Raw genomic sequence first — 21,773 nt, 5'->3', positions numbered from 1 at the left:
TCTGGCTGAGGTTTTGGGAAGGTTAGAAAGTCAAGGCATTGTTGCTAACAAACTTAAATGTGTTTTGGTGTTGGTTCCATTGAATATCTGGGACACCGTATTTCAGGATATGGTATTGTGCCAAGAGAAGGTCTCGAGGCAATTTCTAATGCTCTTTGCCCCACTTCAAAAGAGCACGTTTCTTCCTTTTTGGGTGTGTGTGAATTTTGCACGAAGTTTATTTCTAATTTTGCTGCGAAGATTGTTCACATGAGGGATCTCCTCAAGAGAAAATCTGTGTTTCTTTGGGATAATTCATGTCAGGAAGAGTTTGTACAAATCAAAAAAAGAGTTGGGGTCATGTAATAGTCTTACTCCCTTTGATCCTTCTTTTCCATGCACGGTGTCTGTTGATGCTAGTCTTGATGGACTCAGTGGTATGATCTCCCAAGTCAAGCAAGAAAAGGAATTCACGATTGGTTTTGCCTCACGGGCTCTATGCCCCAGTGAGAAGAACTACTCGGTCATTGATGGAGAATTGCTTGCATGTTGTTGGGTTGTTGAACGTTTCAAGTGTTTTTTGTGGGGAAAAACGTTCACACTCCTTACTGACCATAAACCCCTCATTCCCATTTTGGAGGGGAAGATTGTCAAAGATCACACTCCCAGGATTGCCAGGTTGAGTTCAAAGTTGCTGCAATACAATTTTGGGGTAGCACACATTCCTGGTGGGTGAAGTACACGTGCAGATTATCTTTCTAGGTCTCCCTTACCTCTGGGTAAATCTGAACATGACAATGATGCTGATGATGCTGATGATGATTGTCTGATTGCTGCAGTTGATGCTTGTGCTGTGAGTTCATTCTCTGAGTGTGATTGGCTTCATGGTATGGAGTATGATTCTCTACTTAAGAGAGATAAGGAGTTTATTGTTTCTGGTTGGCCAAAGGAAAAGCATCTAGATGGTGATTTACATGCCTTCGCCAAGGTCGTGATGGAGGGTGGAGACATAATCATGTGTGGGGACAAGTTTGTTCCTCCTGAATGTCTAAGAGGTCGCATCATCGAGTGTGGCCATGAAGGACACCTTGGGCAGACAAACACTAAAAAAAGGATTCACAGTGTGTTTGGTGGCCTTCCATGGACTGCCAAATAAATGATGTTGTGGAGATGTGACTAACTTGTTCCACCAGTGATAAGGTTGTCAAAATTGTTTCTCCCCCAATACAACAGATCGAGGCACCTGATGGTCCGTGGTTGAAATTGGCCATCGACGTTGTGGGACCTTTTAATGTATTGGGGAACAAGTACAAGTTCGCTCTTGTAGTTGCTGACTATTTCAGTAAGTAGTGGGAGGTTTGTTTCATGACATATCCTAATTCACAGGAGATTATCAAATTCCTTCAGAGTTTGCCAGAGAGGGTTTCCCCAAAGAGATTGTATCCAATAATTGGGTACAGTTTACCTCCAGGGAAATGTCTGTCTTTCTGTCCCAGTGTGGTATAGCCCACCGCCGTGTGGCATTATATCACCCACAGGTTAATGGTTTCATTTAGTGCAACAACCGCATGTTGGTTGAGTGTGTTCAGTGGGCTGTTTCATCCAGAGTTGACACCAAGGAAGCTGTCCAAAATATGTTGTGGGCACATCGTACTACCGCTAGTTCTGTCACAGGTTCAAGTCCCTTTGCTTTACTTCGGGGTAGACAACCTTCTTTTCACATGTGTCCTGCTTGGATGAAGAATTGGGGTTTGGTTTCAAAGTGCCAAGACACACAGGGGGTCACGCTTTCGAAACAACATTTTCTTCAAGATGTGACCAACTTTGCTGTGGCGTGGCTTGGCGCGTGGCAAGATGGCAGCACTGTGAGGCTGCTCCGCCGGCCACTGCACGAAATCTTATAATATAATATCCTGCATGTTAGGAGGCTGAGGCTGATGCCGATGGTTTGAAGGGGGGGCGACATGCGTTTTCCACCCGGTGGCGATTGAGGGGTCGGGTGCGGCTGTACGGTGCCAAGGCGCTGCACCCCTGTCACTGACCAGAGGCCTGGGTCTGGAAGGGGTGCGGGGACAAGCAGCGCATGGACGGCGGCTGGTGTCGCCTGCTCGCAGCTTAGTACAGGAGCCTGCTGCGATGCCCGTGCCTGACAGACAACGATTGCCACCAGCAACGATCCTTCCTAAATTTACACTCATTTTTAACGCCATACCCCTGGCTTTTGATGGTAAAACCTTGGATAAGTGCCAGAGAGAGATAAATTCCTTCATTTGGAAATATAAATCGGCGAGGGTGGCATGGAAGAAGTTGAGGAGGAGGAGGGAGAAGGGGGGCTAGCCTTGCCGGATTTGCAATACTATGCATGGGCTTTTCAGCTGTCCCATTCTAGAATGCTTTTAAAATCACCATCAAACACATCTGCTGGGACAATGTTTAAAGCCATGCTAGTAGGTGCTGCATTACCAACCGACGGATATCTGTTTAAATTTGGGGACCAGAAATACTTTTAAAAAGTCAAGTTAAAAATTCGTATGTCTCAGGCGAAAGCCTGGGTACAGATAAGGAAAAGACTAGGTCTGCCGTATTTTTCAAACTATGCACCTATCTGGGACTCCCCAGGCCTGCCACTATGTCTGAAAGACAGGCTAGCAATCCCGGTGAGGGATGGAGGAATAACAAGATGGGGAGAATTGATGGCAGGAAGGTCCTTGAGGTCTTGGGAGGAGCTACGGGAACAGTTGGGCCCTGGGTTCTCTAGATTTAAGTTCCTACAATTAGACAGTTGGGTCAAGGCTCTGTGTAGGATAGGGGTACCATTTGGGAAGATTAGTACCATGGAACAACAGTTGGTGGAACAACAAGGGGGGGGGGGTAAAGAGGTGACTCAGTGGTACTGGAGCTTGCTAGAGGAGGTTGATGGAGAATTCACTCTTCCGGAGGAATTGTGGTGGGAAGAGTTAGGTGCCCAATGTGCAGAAACTTGGAAAAGATCTTGTACCCTCCTATACAAAACTGTTAAACCAGCATGGCTGAGACGTAATCATTTTTTTACGATACATCAAGCCTACCCCTCACCCCTGAAACTGTCTAAATTCCTCCCAGGCAAGAAATGCAATAAGTGTAACTACATCGAGGCCTCGGACGTCCATATGTTCAAGGACTGCCCTTACATTGCCCAGTTCTGGGAGGAAGTGAAAGTAACTCTAGATTCTATCTTAAATATATCCGTGTCCATCACACTGCCACTTATTATCTTTGGCTGGGATGCTAGTATGCAAAAACCACAGTTGATGGACAGAATGCAGAACAATGTCATACATTCACCCCAGTACAGAGATCTGGGCCTAAATCCATCGTTTTTTTGCATTCCACACCACCCCAGTTCAGACATGGCCATATGCAAATCAGTCTGACCCTCTGCCTAATGGGAACAGTCCAGCCCGAACTACCAAGCCATGCCTTCCCTGGACCGGAAACAAGCTTCCGAGGACCGGTTTCTGGCATTCCAGCCGTCTTCAGCCCGGCTTGCTTGAATCCAGTGGTGTGGAGAGCATGGGACTCACGTCTGAGCCTACCCATCCCACTCGGGGTGACAAATGCAAAAACCACAGTTGATGGATAGAATGCAGAACAATGTCATATATTCACCCCAGTACAGAGATGGGATGCTAGTATAACTGGCCATGCAAGGTCTCATTTGTTCTATGCAGTTTTGCTGGCCAGGAGACAGATATGTAAAGTCTGGGCAGAAAATACGGCACCATCACACGCAAACTGGTTGTCATCTATGTATGAAACATCTAAGGTGGATATGGCCAGAACTTGCATTAAACGTAACTTGGCTTTCTGGGACCTGTTGGTTCAGTGGAAATAGCTGCCGGGGTTTTTTTTTTTTCCCGGTCCTATGATTATGCCATTCTACTCCAAGGACCAGGGCCCCTTTCCTTTGTACCATGGTTGGTCCTACAGGTTATTATTACCAAGATGGAGTAAGTGCAGGCCCGCTCCTGTTTATTCCCTCTACCTCTTAAGGTCCATCTACTGCTAATCCTCAGAAATCGTGTCACCGAGTGGGCAACAGTAAACACCTCGTATCTCGGAGTACGACACGCTTGGTGGTTGGCGGCTTATTAAGAGGAGGGCAAGGCAAATGAGGACAAAAAAAAAAAACGACAGCTAGGCACTCTGCCAAAAAAGGGTAATTTTTCACTGTGAATTTGTGGTGTGTCCACATTGCATTTTGTGCCTATTCATGTCACGGGCACTAGCCTTATCCACGCAAGTGAGGTACCATTTTTTTCAGAAGACTTTAGGGAATGCGGGGTAGGTGTAAATTTGTGGATCCACGCAGATTCCAGAACTTTCCACCACAGAAAAGTGAGAAAAATGTGTTTTTTGGGACAATTTTTTAGGTTTGCAAGGAATTCTGGGTTACAGAACCTGGAGGGAGGCAGTCGAGTCACCCCATCCTGAAATTCCCTGGGTTTGTTTGGTTTCCCTAAGTGCCAGCAGAGCTAGGGTTCAAAAACTACAGCTAGGCACTTTGCCAAATAAGGGTCCTTTTTCAATGTGAAAAAGTGATGTGTTCACTTTGCGTTTATAGCCGTTTCCTGTCGTGGGCACTATGCCTACCCACGCAAGTAGATACCATTTTTATTGGGAGACTTAGGGTAATTCAGATTTGTAAAGCAACTGTTATTACCTATTGACTGTCAATGCATTTCTGCCTTCCAAATGAAAGACAAGGTGTAAAAAAAATGATTTTGAAAAATGACAGATAAAATCTCATGCTAGTATGACTGTTCCCAATTTCAGAAATGTGCAAATATCTACTGTTTCTAAACTCTATATTTTGTTCCCATTTCAGAAATACATAGGTCTCTTTCATATCAATTTTTCCATTCATCCATTTTCCCAGAGTAATTGCAATATACCCGCTACAAAAAACCATCATAAGTCACTGCTCAGTTTTTGGCTCTTGGTTCGTTGGGTTTTTGGTAAACCTACAAGTCCTATATATCCCCACATCCAGTAATGTCCTGCAGATGTAACGGTATATTGCTTTCAAAGAGATGTCATAATTGGAAAAGTTACAGGTGAAAACATTTACACAAAAGGCTGTTTTTTTCAACTAATTGTAATGTTTTCCTATATTTAACTGTTAGTTTCTATAAAGAAACCTTGAAGGATCTACACAAATGACCCCTTGTTGAATTCAGAATTTTTGTCTACTTTACAAAAATGTATAGCTTTCCATTATTGCTTTCATACCCATTTCTAACATTAAATGGAAAGAGGTTGAAAGCACAAAAAATAGCAAATATAGGCTATGTCATAGAAAAATGCCAACACTGTGTAATACATTTTGTTTTTCTGATAAAAGTCTGTCATTCCCTAAAATCTGGGTAAATTCAGCCCCATAAACCCTTTTTTGATACCATTTGCAGGGGAAAACTAAGACACTTTCATTTGCAGCACGTTGGTCCCATTGTTCCCCAAAAACCAAAAATGTAGCTGTATTTTGGCGAATTTAAGGTCCCCTCCAGGGGAATCCACAAACCCTGGGCACCTTTAGAATCCCCATGATGTTGGAAGAAAAGGACGCAAATTTGGCGTGAATACCCTATGTGGTCAAAAAGTAACAGGGGCCTAAGCGCGAACTACCCCAAATAGCCCAAAAAAAGCTTAGCACAGGGGGGGAGGGGGGGAGGCCTAGCAGTGAAGGGGGTAAAGTGGATATTGTGAATCTTTAGCATCCAAGACCTCCTTCAAAAAGCCTTAGATTGGCGTGGGAAAAGTAAATGTGTCCACTTTAGTGTCCAACACCTTCCACCAAAATGATTAGATTGGAGTGGGAATAGTAAATGTCACCCATCAGAAAGTGGTTTTATGGTTGGCAGAGGTATGCAGCCTGTCCAAGCAGAACCACAATCCTAGTCAAGGTAAGTCAGATACACTCTAAAAGATAACCTGGGCTCACCCTCTGTAAGCTTGGAACAGAGCAGTAAGGCTAATCTAAGTGGAAATGTGTCAAGTATTTGTGCAACACAATGCCAAGGAACACAATGAAAACACCACAGAAAGACTCCTCACCAGGTTAGAAACATTGATTATATTTTTATATAAATAAATCAAGACCAAAACATCATAATCCAATAAGTAGAAGTTGAGACAGGACTTTTTAGAGGATACAAGTGTTTCTAGTGCTTAGAAGCAATGAAGACCTATGGGGGTTATCTGGTCATTCTGCACCGGGGCAAAGTCAAAAGGTAAGGCCAACCACGATGGAGCACAGGCTTTATACAGGAGTCATGAAGGCATGCTGAACTAAGTACCTTGATCCTGGACACAAAGCGAGATGCAGGGTGCAGCCAAGCAATGTGTCGATGTTGATCCCACAGTCGAGGTAATGCGTCGATTTTCTTCATGCAGTGGCAGCGATGTGTCAGTTCTGAAGATGAAATGCTGAAGCCAATAAGTGTTTGTCCTAGTTCCAAACTCAAGTTGGTCACCAAGGGAGACAATGTCCTCCCCAGTAGGCTCCTGGGTGGCCTTGTTCGGGGCCCCATTCACTTCCTCTATGGAACATTCAGGGGATGGTTTTCCATTCCCCCTGCTGTTACCTCTCTTGGCAGTGGTCTGGGCCATCTTTCCAGGCTCCAGACCTCCTTGGCTTCCTTTCTGGGCAGCCATGGACCTAGTGGTCACACAAACCCACTCAGGCAACCCCAACATTTCCAGGTGTGGCTTGAGCCCCTCTTCCAGGCAGTGTGCTCAAGATCAGTCTCTAGCAAACAACCCACAGAAATGTCAGGGCTCACAGCAACATTCAGAAGACCTGAGACCCCCCCCACTCAACAGGAACTAGAGCCACAGGGTAGTGGCTCTCCCAGGTGTCTGCTACTACAACCAGGTGGAATGTATTCAGAATCACTTGCTCAGAGAACACCAGATGACACCTTACCATAGTCACACTGGCTCCTGTGCCCCTCCGATTTGCCCATTGATGGTGACCCACTGCCTATACTTGGAAGTAGTAGAAGGCATGTGGGCTTTGGGCACCATCTCTTTGACACCCAGGGATGCTAGAGTAACGTCACTGACCCCGCCATCTAACTGGGATCATCTCCACTATGCTAACCAATCCCGGGGTAGTCCCTTCTCAGGGAGGCTGTGCCCTCTTGGAGCACTTGGGATCACCCTTGATGTGCCCATACTCATAACATGAGTAGCACTTGGGTCAGACTCTTATCAGAAAAGCCTTTCTACTGGTGGCCAAGTTGGGAATCCTCTACTTTGCTGCCCTAACCCAGCCCTTCAGTGCCTTGCTGGAGTAGTCTAAGTCTGGTTTGGACTGGTTTGGGAGTTTGTGGCGGTCTGTAACCTCTGTCTATACTTATAAGGTGGTAGCCCAAATTTAGTAAGGAGAATGCCTTCATGGGGGCACACGTGGTCTGGTCCTTCATCTCTAGTGTCAAGAGTGAGTCCAACCCCACCATGGGCATATTCCTCCATGAGCTACCTCCTACCCCCAATGCTCCTCTAGGACCTTGAGTACCCTCAGAGATACCTCATAAGCTGAGAACCATCTATCTATATTGTCCCATCCACATAACTGGGCACCAGGTCCTTGGGAATGCAGATCCTCACCTCTCCTTTGGACGCTGCTGGTATGCTGCCACCATTACTGCTGGACTCCATCTGCTTTGCTCTGAAGAACAGCTCTCTGAGACTGAGCTCATGGGCCCCCCTCTTCTCCTCTATGGCCAGTCTCTCGCTTGCCAACCTCTCCTCAGTTTCCAGTTTTAGTTTGACTAGCTCCAGCTCCATCTCCAGTTTGAGCTTCCTCTCCTTTCCTCCCTCCTGTCCTCCAGCTTCACTTGTGACAAGCCCCTGGAAGACACGCCGCTCCCTGCCCCATGCTGATTCTCCTCCTGGGGGTGGGGGATGGGTGTCATTCCTGCAGCTCATGATTCTCCTCTGGGTCTTGGTCCTCATCCTCTTTCAGACCCAGGTCCCCCTCAGGGTCATCCTCCTCTGTTGCTGCTTGCAGCCTCTTTACTTCCTCATTGGCTGTGAATCCACCTTAGAAGCTTTACAGCCCACGTTTAGCCGCCTCTCTTTGCAGAGCATTTGCAGCTCAGACCTAGGGCCAGATGAATGACCCGCAATTTGTGACTCTCTAACTGGAATGCACAGCAGTGTCTCAGACACTATTTGCAATTCCTAATGGGGTCACAAAATGCATGCCTCATTAATATTAATGAGGCAGGCGCAATTTGCGACCCCTTTAGGAATGACTAGCACTCACTGGGATGGTGGTCTGCTGGGGTCAGCAGACCACCATGTCTTTGACTGCTTTTTTAATAAAGCTGTTTTGTTTTTTTAAAGAAAAAGAAAAATGAAATTTTTCTGTTTCCTTTTTGTAAGGGCAGGCAGAGGTCTCTGGGTCCACTATCTGCTCTTAAAAAATATTTTCCCACAAACTCGCGAATTGCGAGAGGTTTACCACCTACTGAAAGTAGGTGGAAATCTGCTTGTATTTTGCAGCCGCAAATGCGGCCCCAAAACAAGAGTACATAGCATGTTGACTCGCTATTAGGAAGGGACGCCCCTTCCTAATAGCGAGAGTCGCAAATGCTATTTTGCGAGTCAGTGACTCGCAAAATAACATTTTGTACATGCTATTACCCTTTTTTGTGGTGGCAAACGGGAGGATCTCCCGTTTGCGGTCTCAAAAAAGGGTCGTACATCTGGCCCTTAGTGAGGTTGTTGACATCAATCAGCTGTATCTCCATGGTAGTAGAGGAAGGTAGGGTTACTAAAATTTAGAAAATGATGATAGCTGTAGGAGAGTAGGGTCTGCTATCCTATGGTCACCCCAAATTTTTGCTTTTTGCTTCACTGGTTTATGACTTAATGTGGATGTGGGCCTGCTAATCAGACCCACAGACTGCTGTTCTCTCTCAAAATTAATGCCAATGCACTCTAGGTGCATTACGAATTGGATCTGGTTCACCTTATAGGCCCCTGTAACAGTGTACCCCCGGTACCCAGGGCATAGGTGTATCCAAGGCCTACCAGGGGCTGCAGCATGTATTATGCCACCCCTGGCCTGGCCTCCATATTTGACACAACTGGCTGATCAATCAGCTGGGGTAAGTTGGTGTAATCACCTCTTACTTAGATATAGTATACCTATATCTAACCTAACTGGACACATGATAACCTATAAGCCACTCCTATGGAAGGCCTCGACAATCCTGGAGGCAGAGTGCTTGGTTTCATGTGAGATGGTGCTCTGGCACGAGCTGAGCCCGTCTGCAGCTGTCGGGAACAACTCCCTTAGCTGTTCCGGGATATTGCCTTCCCATATACTCTTAAGTGCATTATAATCCTCGCTGTTACTTGCTAACTTTGGTTTGGCTTTATCAAAACATGTCAAGTAAGGTGTCATACCAATTGGGATACTACCCCCTCGCCAGTTCTGGCGACGGGGGTAGCATTTCACCCTTCTAGAGGGACACGACATGTACATAACCTGAACCCCGGTTAAAGGTAAACTCGAGCCTCAGCATCACAAAATGGATGCTGCCACCACAGACACAATTCTGACCTCCTGCTGCTGGGAGTCCTTCCAGCGAGGGAGGCTTGGACAAAGGGGTTCCTGCCTTGGGAGGTGCGAGTACCACCCCAGACAGGATTTTGTGTATGGGGTAGGATAGGGCTGAATAGAATGAGACATGCCTGGGGCACACAAGGTGTCCCCGTGCATAAGCCAGTCCTAAACCAGTGCTAGGGCTTTCCAGCCCCAGTCTTGGCGCGAAGCTGGACAAAGGAATGGGGGTGTAACAACCCGCCTTCCTGGTCCCACCCAGAGGAGGGATCTAGCAGGTGATCCGGCCCCCAGATTTCGAATAAGAGTAGGAGCTGTGTCCCAAGACTTCAGATCATCCTGAACTCGACTTGAAACTAAGAAGAAAACTGGACTTCGACATTCTGCTGCACAGAAGACTGAAGAGCATCTCCCTTGTGGCCAAGGAGTGACCACCCTGTGAATACAGGCACCATCCAGCAACTCGACGTCTGCTTTGCCACCGCCTCCCGCCTCCTGCCGGAGCCCAGAACCCAACAAGACCCTGATTCCAAGACATCTCAGAGCCCGATCCACAGTCCCTGAAAAGAAGAGACCCGTGGAGGCACCGAGAGACGTGGGACCGGCCATCTTGAAAGACTCATGAGAAGCTGACTGCGCAGCACCCGAGGCACCCTCGATGCTGTGCTTTGGGGTTTGAGAAGCTCCACCACCGAACAGCATCTGCACCGAAGATCAGCCCCCCAGCATCTCCACGATCTGCGTGGGGCCCTTTTGCATTTTTGACACTCGACGCGCCATTCCGGTTACTGGCCCGTTGGCTAGTGGCCATCTTGGCGACGAAATCCAAAATCAACACCGCTGGTCTGGTTGCTCCAGACTGGCCCTCGCTCCTGTAAAAAGGAGCACCCCCTCTGACCTTGCTGGTCCGAGTGAGAAGCTTGCATCGTTCCCTGCGTGGCTTACATTAGCCAAGGCCTGTTTGCTCCGATCAAGAAGCCGACACCGCCATCAGCTAGAGACTTTGTGGGACAGCTCGTGACCGACGCCTGGACGTCCTCGACCTCTTTGTGTCCACTTGGCTGCAGAGCCAATCTTCACCTCTTCGCCTGTTTGCACCCAACATCGCCTGGTTCCATCCTGGTTCCACGGTAGTCACTGGCTAGTGACTTTGAACATTGTCCCCTCTGCTTTCAGGTCTTCACCTCTTCAGATCCGCCCTTGGATCCACCAGAACTCTCCTCGACGACCCGCCTGCAGCATCTTCATCTACAGGCTCCATAGACCAGCGCGACGAAACCCGACACACTTTGAGAAATATGCCCCCGCTTCCTGTGGGTGAGGTAACCCTGGCACTCCGGTGCTCCTGTGTAGCAATACACATCTAGTTTCAATGTTCCAAGTTGCTAGGTTCTAGGTCATCCGGAAGGTTCCCTTTTCAGTAACTTTGTAACTTTTACGCACCATTGACTTTGCATTGGTGCATGCATGTGCGTTAAGCGCTGCACCCGAGTCCCGCGGGCCTTTTCCGACTTAGTCACTGCTAGTCCCGAACAGCTCCAGCGATTCCCCAGGCCCTAGGCCTACTTCCTTTTCGATTGGTGGTACTTATACCAAAATTTTAGTATATGGTTTAGGTGGCCCCTAGGGCTCATCCATATTGTGCAACTTTTGTATATTTAAACTGTGTTTTGTTTTATCGCATTTGCTTCTGTGCTCATAAAGAGTATAGGGGATACTTGTAGTAAATAAATATATATATATATATATATTTTCAATATATATCTGTGTGGTGTCCTTTCAGTTGGTATTCAAGGGGATTGTGTATGGTAAAACAGCTTGCTTCACATGCCTTTACAGAGTTTAGCCTAAGACTGCTTTGTCCACGCTAATAGTATAGCTGGTCTATAAGGTTGACTTACAACCAATCATCATAAGGGTTGTTTGGCATGGTACAAGGTGATCACTAGAACTAGTGAGCATCATATACCAGGCCAACTTCTCACAATAGCCAATGGAGATTTTGGAGAATTTAGAAAGTCTTTAATTGGCTGTACAAATGAGATGGCAGAGTACAGCAAATCACTGTATGGCACTGAACAAAAACAAGTCCTGTCCTCGCAGCTGATCACATGTTAGAAATTGGATTACCGGGGTGAGAGCCCTGTTCAACCTGTAACCACAATCCTAGTCAGGACAAGGTACAAGCAAACCCCAAATTAACCTGTGCTCAAACCCAAGCCAGCATGACACAGATTAGTCAAACTTAAAATAGAGGCAGTATGTAAATTATTTGTGACTCACTTTAAAAAGTAAAACAGTAAAAATAAAAGTATCCCACACCAGGTTAGAAAAATAAATCTTAATTTAATAAATAAAACAAGACCAAAACGACAAAAATCCATTCAGCAGAACCAGAGTCATGAATTTGTAAAGAATACACTGAAATGTAGTGCCTCCAAGCATAAAGCGCCAACTGCGGCTATCTGGTCGAACTGGACTGGGTCAAAGTAATAGGTTAAGTTTAATAAGTTTAAGCTGACCGTGATGGAGCGCAGGTCGGTTCCAGTTCCATATTAGTCCAGCTGAAGTTTTACCTTCTCAAGTTTTGTTCCAAGAGTCCCGTTCGCGTTGGAGGTGGTAGCGAGGAGCAAGGAGAGCATTGCAGCCAGTGATCTGCATGGCCCGAGGAGCAGGCCGGGTATCGCGGATGTGTTTGCGCTGGAGATCCTCCATGATCGGTCGATGATGCAAGTCAATGAGGTAGGCTTCTGGCGGCTAGTGCTGGTCAAGCAGCGCAGTTCCGGTGCAAATAAGCCCTTTCAAGGTCGCTAAGAGCCCAAATGTTTTAATTTATGAGCTCTAGAGCCGCACCAAGGGTCCAGGACTTGAGAGGCACCTCTTGGGGGTCAGGAATTCCCTGAAAATGGGCCCAGGAGCTGTTGGAAGCCTTTTATGTCCCTGAGGCTATCACATGGACTTCAGACAAGCCCTTTGAGTCACTCTGGGTCCTGGGTTCAAGATGAAGTTTCAGGTCCAGTCCTTCCCCAGGCAAGAGGGTAGAAGGCAGCAGGTCAGCACAGCAGGGCAGTGTGACCGTTGCAATGGGCTAGGAGGAATAACGAGCTGACCAAAGGTGGAGCGTCTCACGTTATTCTCAATTTTGTAAAATAATATCCGCCAAAAGGGAGTCTATACCAGTCTCCTAGATGGGTTTTTACAAAGTCCAGTCAGTGCAGTCCGAGTTCTTCCGGGATTCTTCTTTTCAACTTTCAGACTTTCCCCAGGGTTCCGGATAACTCTCCACACTGGCCAAGGCAAGGAAGGAAAGAAAAGAAACAAAATACCCCAGAATTACTGCCTTGTTGTTGGGCACTATGTACAGATGAGGAGGGCAGGGAAGTGAGGGGATCACCAGGGACTGCCACTAGTATTGACGAGCTGTCACAAAGTTAACGCTCAGTAAAGTGCTCGGGGAGTGTGTAAGTGAAGCTAACACACATACGCCGCCCAGTGACCCCCTCAACCACCCCAACCCCGTCCCACCCCGTGAAAAGAGAAATCCCCGTATCCGACTCCGTACCTTGTCCAGCCACACTTCTCCAGAAGTGCGGCGGGACGACTCGTGGTGACGGTGGGCTCCTAGCGTACCGGTTCCGCTGGGCTGGCCGTCTTCCGGGTCCTCATCTTGCTTCTTCTCGAGATCCAAAACCGCAACGCTGGTCGTCTTCGGATCCTCAATTTCCGGTCCTCCTCCGGCGTTAGCGCTCTCAGACTCGGGCAGAGCTTCCTTATCCGCCTCCTCTACAGCGGATTGGCTCCCGGCGGTTGATGTCAGGGTTATGGGCAGAGTCTCCGGGGAAATCCAAGCGGAGTTAAAGGGGTCGTAGGAGTCCTGCGGACGGGGTGGAAAGGAACAGATGTTAAAGTCCACACCCCGTCCGTCAGCGTCACCAAGCCCCTGACAGGCAGCAAATCCTCCAGAGTAGCAGTCCAGCAGAGTGGCAATCCTTGTAGCTACCCAGTAGTCCTTCTTCCTGGCAGAGTATCCACAGGTCCAGTAGTGTGCTGAACAGGTAGGTGGAAGGCCCTATTTTTATACCCTGGTGCCCTTCTCCTGGAAGGTGGGAGAAGCTTCTGGAAAGGTTTTTTGAAGTACAGGGAATTTCCTGACTCTTCTACCTAGGTTCCAAGCTAACTGCAGTGACAATAGAGGGTGATAAGGCCCTTTGTGTGAAGGCAGGGCACAGACAATTCGGTTGTAAGTGGGGCTGTGCTCAGTTCCACCCTCCCATCCTGCCAGCAGATGGTCCATCCAGGCACACCTAATCCCTCTATACTGTCTGTGTGGAAGGAATTAACAAAGTCTAGCTGTCAGTTACACCAAGTCATGTGACCCAAGACAGGCTGCAGGCAAAAAAGAGCTAATGGCAGGAAAATGTAAACTTTCTAAAAGTGGCAATCTCCAAACTGTAATGAAAAATACAACTTTACCATAAAAGAAGGTTTATGTTTACAATTTCATATGTACCAAACATGGCATATCTACCTCCTCTGTATTACGAATTACAGCCTATTAAATGTAATAAGGAATCCCAAATGTTATCCTATGGGAGGAGTAGGCCTCACAGTGATGAAAAACGAATTTGGGAGTTTTTCACAACTAGGACATGTAAAACTTAAAAGTACATATCCAAACTTTAAATTACACTGCACCCCACCCTATGGGCTACATAGTGCCTACCTATACCTTAAGGGTGCCTTATATGTAATAAAACAGGAGTTTAAGGATTGGCAAGGGTATTTTAATGCCAAGTTGACATGGCAGTGCAGCACTGCATTCAGGCTGCAATTGCAGGCCTGGGACATATTTTAAGGTGCTATTAAGTGGGTGGCACAAGAAGTGCTGCAGAGCCATTTGTAGCATTTAATTCACAGGCCCTGAGTATATGATATCCCACTCTACAAGTGGCTTATAAGTAAATTAAATCCAGAAACTTAAGGCCAACAGAAGCAAAAATACAGCAAAAATTGGACTTAAGTAATCAAAACGTTTGAGGGAAGACCACCCTAAGGCCAACAGTTCTAATGCCTGCTGTCAATCCACCGTGCCTCCAAGGAGAGTGGGAACTGGAGAGACACTCGGCACCAGCCATGCTCACGAGGGAGCGTGGTTCAGTCAGGTGGGCACCCGTATATGGGAATCGAGGAAGCTGGCTAACAAGGGTGTGGCAAGCAAGAATTCTCCTTAAGACCCGGTGGTGGGATAGACCCATCCCCTTCAATTTTAATTTAGTTAGGAGTGAGAGAAACTCCATGGTATGTGGGCCCAACAAAGTGGCTGGTTCATTTGTGTTTTACAAAAAAAGTGAGAGGCGCTTGGCAAGATTGGGACTTCAATGACGTTTATGTTTTTTTTGTTTACATTGCGGTTTGGGGCGTAGTTGTAACAGAGAAAGGAGGACAGGGTGAGATAATATACCCAGAGTACTCTCATAAGTGAAAGAGAAATAGGAAAAGACAGAACAAAAAGAAGAAAGGTGAAAGTAAAGCACAAGGAATTACATAGGAAAGGCACAGAAGAGAAACTTTCCTGACCTTGTTTCTTTTCTGAGGGTCTCCAGTCCCACATAAGAGAGAAGCTTAGAAGTAAAAGAAGATAAGGAAGGCTGGACAAGGACCTTACAAGAGAAGAAGATACAAGATACAAACATATAAAGTCTACAGCATTCAGGACAAAGATATTCTGAGAAAATACCTATTACAGCTACCAAGACTCGCCTCCAAAATATTGGCCTGTTGTATGATATATATTGTATACTACGTTGATAAATTTGTATTAAGGATTTTCTCTTCTTTTTTTTTCAGACTCCAATAATAAAGACAAATCATGTGGAGCAAACGTGGAAGGTGAGATAAATGCATTAAGTTCCACTTCCTTTATATTCCTAAGGATACGAGGAAAAATAATTTACGTTTTTTGTAAATGATTGAGCGTCCTAAACCATCCTGTTATGGTACTTGTCATTGTAATTTCATGTTAAGGAAGATTCTGTGTGCCCACCTGCCAGCTCAATGACCCACCTCTCGCACTATTTACCCGGCTGTTTGTACATCAGGTGACCATCAGGTCATGTGACCGCCTGGACACGATTCTCCTCCTCCCATCTCACGATTCAAGAATTAAAACTGAAAGATGAGTGAAGAGCAAAGGAGGGTTGAAAACTCAAGAGAGAGATGGAGGGATGGGTAGAGTGGGTAGAGCTGGCAGAGCAGGGTTAGGGTGGGCAGGCTGAACGAACAGAGTTCAGAATTTGGCTGGGGTGAAGGGAAGACTGAAGGTAAGACGGCAACAGGGAAAAGAGAAAGAAGATATACTAGAATAAAGCAGTCAGCTTAAGAGAAATGGGGGCAGAATCAAAGGAGAAAACAGACAGACTGGTGGAAAAGTCAGCAAGGGTAAGTGGGCAGAATGGGTAAAATGCCTGGGTTACCTACCAGTAATCTTCATTTGTTCAATTCCTTGTTCCTCGTCCCATTACTTACTAATTGCAGTTATCCCCCCTTTCTAAGGATATTTGAGGACAGTATTGCTCTAAAGGTTGGTCCCCAGTTTATTCCTGAAGTGAACTCCATCTTTCCCAGATCACAGGAATGTGTTATTCTATTTCTTCCTCTAATTCTGAATCTCTTGGATGTGGTAAGAGCAGTTAAGAATTATTAGTCCGGATCGACTGAATTTAGAATGAGTGTCTCCTTTCTTGTCAATTTCATCCAGGTCAACAAAGGGAAACATTTCTCTTTCCATGTTATCTGTTGGATTAAGGAGGTAATCTCTTTTTTTTATATAGAAAAGTTCATGTTGAGTGGCCTGCTTCCTTTCAGGGATCTTCAGCTCCTCTAAGGCTGGGGGGGTGGCGCCCCCTCCTCTGATGTTTTTGCTGCAGCGGCCTGGCCTCTCATTCCACTGTTGTTGATGATCACACATAGAGCTTGTCTCAGGGGTCAGCATTGGATGTGGAGCTGCCATTCTTACATCTAAACCTAGATAGAGCTGGTATTCCCTCGCCTGGCAGATGCATGCAGGTTTTCATTTATTAAAATTGTTGTTGCTTGAATTCCCTCAACTCTTATCTGTTATGCTTCAGTATTTCTGCAATTATTATTATTATTATTATTATTGCATTTCTTATATAGCGCCAGAATCGACCCCCGAAGGGGTATCTCCGCGCTTGCCTTGGGAACCCGTCCTGGTTTTTCCCTGTGAGATAGCCCCTACAGGGCATCCCCAAGGTGAAAGCCAGGCATCCCGCCGCGGGGGGGCCGTTGTGGAGATTAAGCAAGCTTAATGCCCAGAGTTGCAGAGTGTGAACCCATGATTAGGTCAGGCACCGAAGCGAGAATTATCGAGTCCGTGGACATTTGAGCTCAACACCCTGCCGCGTCGGGAATCGAACCCTGGTCCCGGGTCTGACCTCTGCTTCAGGGTCTGCCTGCTCTAACCAGTGACCCACACTTCTCTACTAAGAAAGGAATGGGACAAGGAATGGATGAGGAGGTAATGCCTGGATTACTCACTGGTAATCTTCATAACTCTGATGTCTTATTCCTCATCCTATTACTTACTTCCCTCCCTTCCTCCCTCCTTTTAGATCTCGCCTACGCCGCGTGCATGCGTTGCATAGGAAAGAGACCTGTAGCCATCATTTGCCTTTTTCAGGGTAAAACGTGCTCGTGTTCTATTGCCTTCAATGGCAACACGTGCATGTACAGCGATTCCCTTGCGGGAGCGCGCAGCGCCATGTGTTAGTAATTACTGCAAACACATGGTGCCCCTGGCTCGCTCCCGTAAGGGAAACGCTTTGGTGGCTCTGGGCCGCACTCCCCTCAACCCTCCCACTGTTAGCGCAATGCAACCATGCTTGTTAAACACTTCTTGTAAGAAGAAACATACCTCATTCATTCAGGACTTCCTAGTGACGTCCTAAAACTTAATTTTCAGTTTTTTTTTGTTTTGTTCACACAGCAGGGAGATGCTTTGGAAGAAGGTATTTTATCTCAAGTCTCACTGTCTCTTTAAAATTGCTCCTGCTTTGATAACAGTGTCTTTGATGTAAACCCAAATTGGTGTGAATGTTTCCACGAACATAGGGGCATATTACCAAGTGCTTTATCGCCGCTTTAGCAGCACTTTTTGCCGCTAAAGCGGCAATATTTATATCGCCCTGTCAGCAAGCTGTCGCTAACAGCCGTTAGCGACAGCTTTCTGACGAAAGCGATCGCTAATGACATGCAAAGTAGGTTTTCCCGACCAACAGACCTGAAAAACAGCCTCTGAAAGGCCTATCGCCTACTAGCATGGAGACCCTGGCTCCCGTTAGAAATGTAATAAGTCACGCTAACCGGGATCATCGCCGGTTTTTTAACACCTGCTAATATCAGGAGTTAGCAATACCTAACATGGGGGGGTGGATTATACTGATACGACCACAGGGTCGTATCAGCAAGGTTTTCCACCTTCCCCATGCAACATCGCTGCTTGTCTCACGATGTTGGCCCTTCCCTTCCGCTATCCCTGGAATATATATCACCATGGCGCTAATTGTTGCTAATACAGCGTTAGCACAGTGATATATTTCAGCGATAGCTGGCGATGGAAATATTTGCGCTAAGCGCGCGCTGCGATATTTTTCGCAGCTTCTTGATAACATGCCCCATAGTCATTCCACAGGTTTTTCTATTCCATTTTAGAATTTGATGTTTGTATTTCCATCTGATGATAAATGCTTTCCCTGAATTCTTGTAATTAGAGATGTTTACTTAATTTGAGCAAATGAATTGAGTCTTTAAATGCCTGAAACAAAACTGAGTGCGGTGTCTCGTTATCCTATGCAGTGTCCGGTGAGGCATTCAACCATGCAATCCATTTTTGAACCTTTGTCCGTGTCAACTATTATCGACGTTTTTGTTACAATTACAAATTATGCTACAAGTGATGGACTAGGTGGCAGGGGTTGTAAATGAATGTGTTTCTGAATATCATCCCCACTCTTCTGGGAGGTTTTTTTACGGTCATGTCCCAGTGCACTTCTAATAGCTGGTTGCCACAGCGAGCCAATAAAAAGCAATTTATTTAAGCTTTTAGACATCAAAAAGCAATTAATTTAAGCTTTTGGACATCACTGTTGTGTAAGATAATTAGCAAATAAACAGTTTTGACTCGTTTTTCAATTGTTTACTCTCTATAAAAGTTGTATTGTACATTGTTTTACATTTATTGACTACAATTGATGACTTATTTTTATTTAAGAATAAATCTGACCTTTTAAAGAGAAGTTTAAATTAAAATATGTGATAAACAGGGGTTCGTCTGATAGAATTACACATTGATAGAGGTAGGCGTGGGCATACTGGAGAATGGTTCCCACTGTGGAGTCTTGTAGTTATTTGTGAAATGAACTTATCATAAGTAAAGGTGATAGACTCTTCTAACTTCCATCTCTTCTGGGAGGTCAGATTTGAGCCCAGATTTCTTTTTTAAATATGTACAAAAGCGGAGGACATAAACTATGGGTATAATACCAAGTGTGCTGGTGTTAGTAAATTGGTTAAACTGGTGGATTGCACCCATGCTGACCCTTCAGGTGCAAGCCCATGTGTGCTCGAGTCTGCTGCATGGTCCAGTAAGGCTTGGATGGGGTCTTTGTATAAAGAATGCTGACTCCCTGTTGTCTCAATAAGACCACTCAGTTCTCAGTTGGTGAATGTAGGCACACTTCCTCAGCAGTGTACTCACAGCCATGAAGTATTCATGACAGTTTTCAGATGGGTGGGCATGGTGTGGTCTTGAAAAGTTTTCAAGACCTCCTTTGGGTAAGACATCTTAGTTGCTAATGTGTTTTCCTTCGATTACAGCTAATCCTTGCATTCTTCACTATCCGGGTCAAAAGCTAAGAAATGTTCGGAATCCAAATGTACATTCTTAGTGTGTGCATAGAATGAACAAAAAGACACTGTGTTTCCATATATGGAATTTAGATGCTTTTGAGGTCGCGCCTGCATGAGCATGCGGTAATACAGGCGCTTCCGCTTGTGGTACTTCTGCGTTCTATAACAGGCTTGGAACCCATCCATTGCCTCCCATTCGTTTGCATCCCTGATACGCTTCTTTGCTGCCTGCTAGTTGAGAAGTGCTTGACATGCGTCATTTCCTTTTCTTTCGGTAATGCACAGACCAAGTACAGATTAAGTTCAATTAGGCTCCTCTTGCTCGTCATCTGTTGCTCACACTGTGTTTCAAGTACTATTTCTTTAATTTAAAAAAAACAAAAAGCAATCTGACTCGGTCAACGCTGGCCGAGTCATAGTGCTTTAAAAAAAAAAAAACATATAGCACAAAATCGTCCCGGGGACATGGGAGTGCTTATATGAGCACCAGATTGCATTACACAAGATAAGATTATTGTATTTCCTTTTTTTTTAGGTCTCGCCTACGCAGCGTGCATGTGCTGCATAGGAGACCTTTAGCCGTCGTACAGCTCTTTTTCCAAGCACATACTCGTGCTTGTGGCGGCATACAGCTTGCGGGAGTGCGCAGCGGTGCGCCACCAGCACGAGTGTGTGCTTGGATAAAGAGCGAACAGCTGATGCTTAGCGAGCACGCGCGCGCGTGCACTCCCCCCACCCCTCCCACTTGTTTACTTCTTCAAGCCTGAAGGCTCAAGCACGCCCAGCTGCAAGAGTTGTCTCCTGTGTGTGCGCGCGCGCACTCCCCCCACCCCTCCCACTTGTTTACTTCTTCAAGCCTGAAGGCTCAAGCACGCCCAGCTACAAGAGTTGTCTCCTGTGTGTGCACGCGTGCACTCCCCCCACCCCTCCCACTTGTTTACTTCTTCAAGCCTGAAGGCTTAAGCACGCCCAGCTGCAAGAGTTGTCTCCTGTGTGTGCGTGCGTGCACTCCCCCCACCCCTCCCACTTGTTTACTTCTTCAAGCCTGAAGGCTCAAGCACGCCCAGCTGCAAGAGTTGTTTCCTGTGTGTGCGCGAGTGCACTCTCCCCACCCCTCCCACTTGTTAACTTTGCCTCCCAATGGAACTTAAGAAACTTAACATACCGCACTCCTTCATGTGACACTGCACTGATAGCGCGGCTGACGGCACCTGCATTTTTAACTTGTTTACTTGTTCTATATGTGAAATCGGAATCACATTGTCTCCATTGTAGGAAGCATTGTGTACTAAGCATAGGGAGCACCTTCCTGATTTCAAAGGCTGTTGTACTGTGAGTGTACTGTGGATACTTGCCAAGGCACATGGGCATTGTGAGAAGAGTTGAGAGGGGGCGGCGTTCATGTATCCCTCTTCTTTCACGTAGACCTCATAATTTTGTTATCGTGTTCACTTTTCCTCGTTCCAATGACTGCAAGTTGTAGGTGCCCTGTTATATATTGTTTCGTGCCCAGGCTGCACCTCTTCTGTTTTAGGGTCTCCTGCTTCTGCTGCCTGCACTGTAATTAATCTGTGTGCGAGGGGAGCTTGGCAAACAGCCGTGCCTATGCTACTGTCCATGTGCGTGAGAAACTTGTGCAGTGTTTGATCTGTGTTTGCATAACTTGCACTACCCCTGCTATACCTCTTCTGTGTTTGATGGAAGCTTGTACTGCTGATGCTTGTGTGGTTCCTGCTGCATGTTTTAGAGACTTCCAGTTCGCTATACAAAGCCCCAATGATGGTCTTTGCCACTGCTTGTTTGTTAAATATTTGGAGATAGAAGCTGTCAGTTCCTCAGAGAGCGGGCAAGTCCTCAAGGAGCTACGTGAGGCTGGCATCGAGCTGGTATATTGAGGTATCTTTCAGACCGTCCTTCACCTCCCCATGCGGCCTTGCTTCTTGTACATGCAGTGTTTTGTACATTGATCTCACTATTGGCCTGTAACATGTCATTCACCTTCCCATTGTATTGCTGGTGCATTCCTTCCTCTAAAAAAAACTCATAAATGATAGTTCATTGGTTCTGAGGTTTCAGGAGCTGCCTTCTGAAGCACGCTTTCACGCATTCGATATACACAGTTTGTAAATGTCACTTTATTACTGAAGGACTGAGCTATTTAAGGCCCAGCGGTGCCAGGGAACAACACCTATAACCTTCGTGGGATACCTGTTTCGGCGCACAAGTGACAGAGACACGGGAGACTTCCTTC

At 46.3% G+C, this 21,773-nt stretch overlaps 1 protein-coding gene across 1 annotated transcript in view; it reads left to right on the top strand.

Moving 5' to 3' along the window:
* LOC144774155 (NACHT, LRR and PYD domains-containing protein 12-like) overlaps positions 1-21,773 on the top strand; it is a 721,917-nt gene that overhangs the window by 212,450 nt on the left and 487,694 nt on the right. Inside the window, exon 3 of the mRNA XM_078659171.1 lies at positions 15,443-15,484. Within this exon, the coding sequence (XP_078515297.1) occupies positions 15,443-15,484 (42 nt within the window). The remainder of the gene's footprint in view (positions 1-15,442; positions 15,485-21,773) is intronic.

The sequence above is a fragment of the Lissotriton helveticus genome, chromosome 8 (assembly GCF_964261635.1).
Source record: "Lissotriton helveticus chromosome 8, aLisHel1.1, whole genome shotgun sequence".
Classification (NCBI taxonomy): Eukaryota; Metazoa; Chordata; class Amphibia; order Caudata; family Salamandridae; genus Lissotriton; species Lissotriton helveticus.
This window is presented reverse-complemented; position numbering and strand designations above follow the sequence as displayed.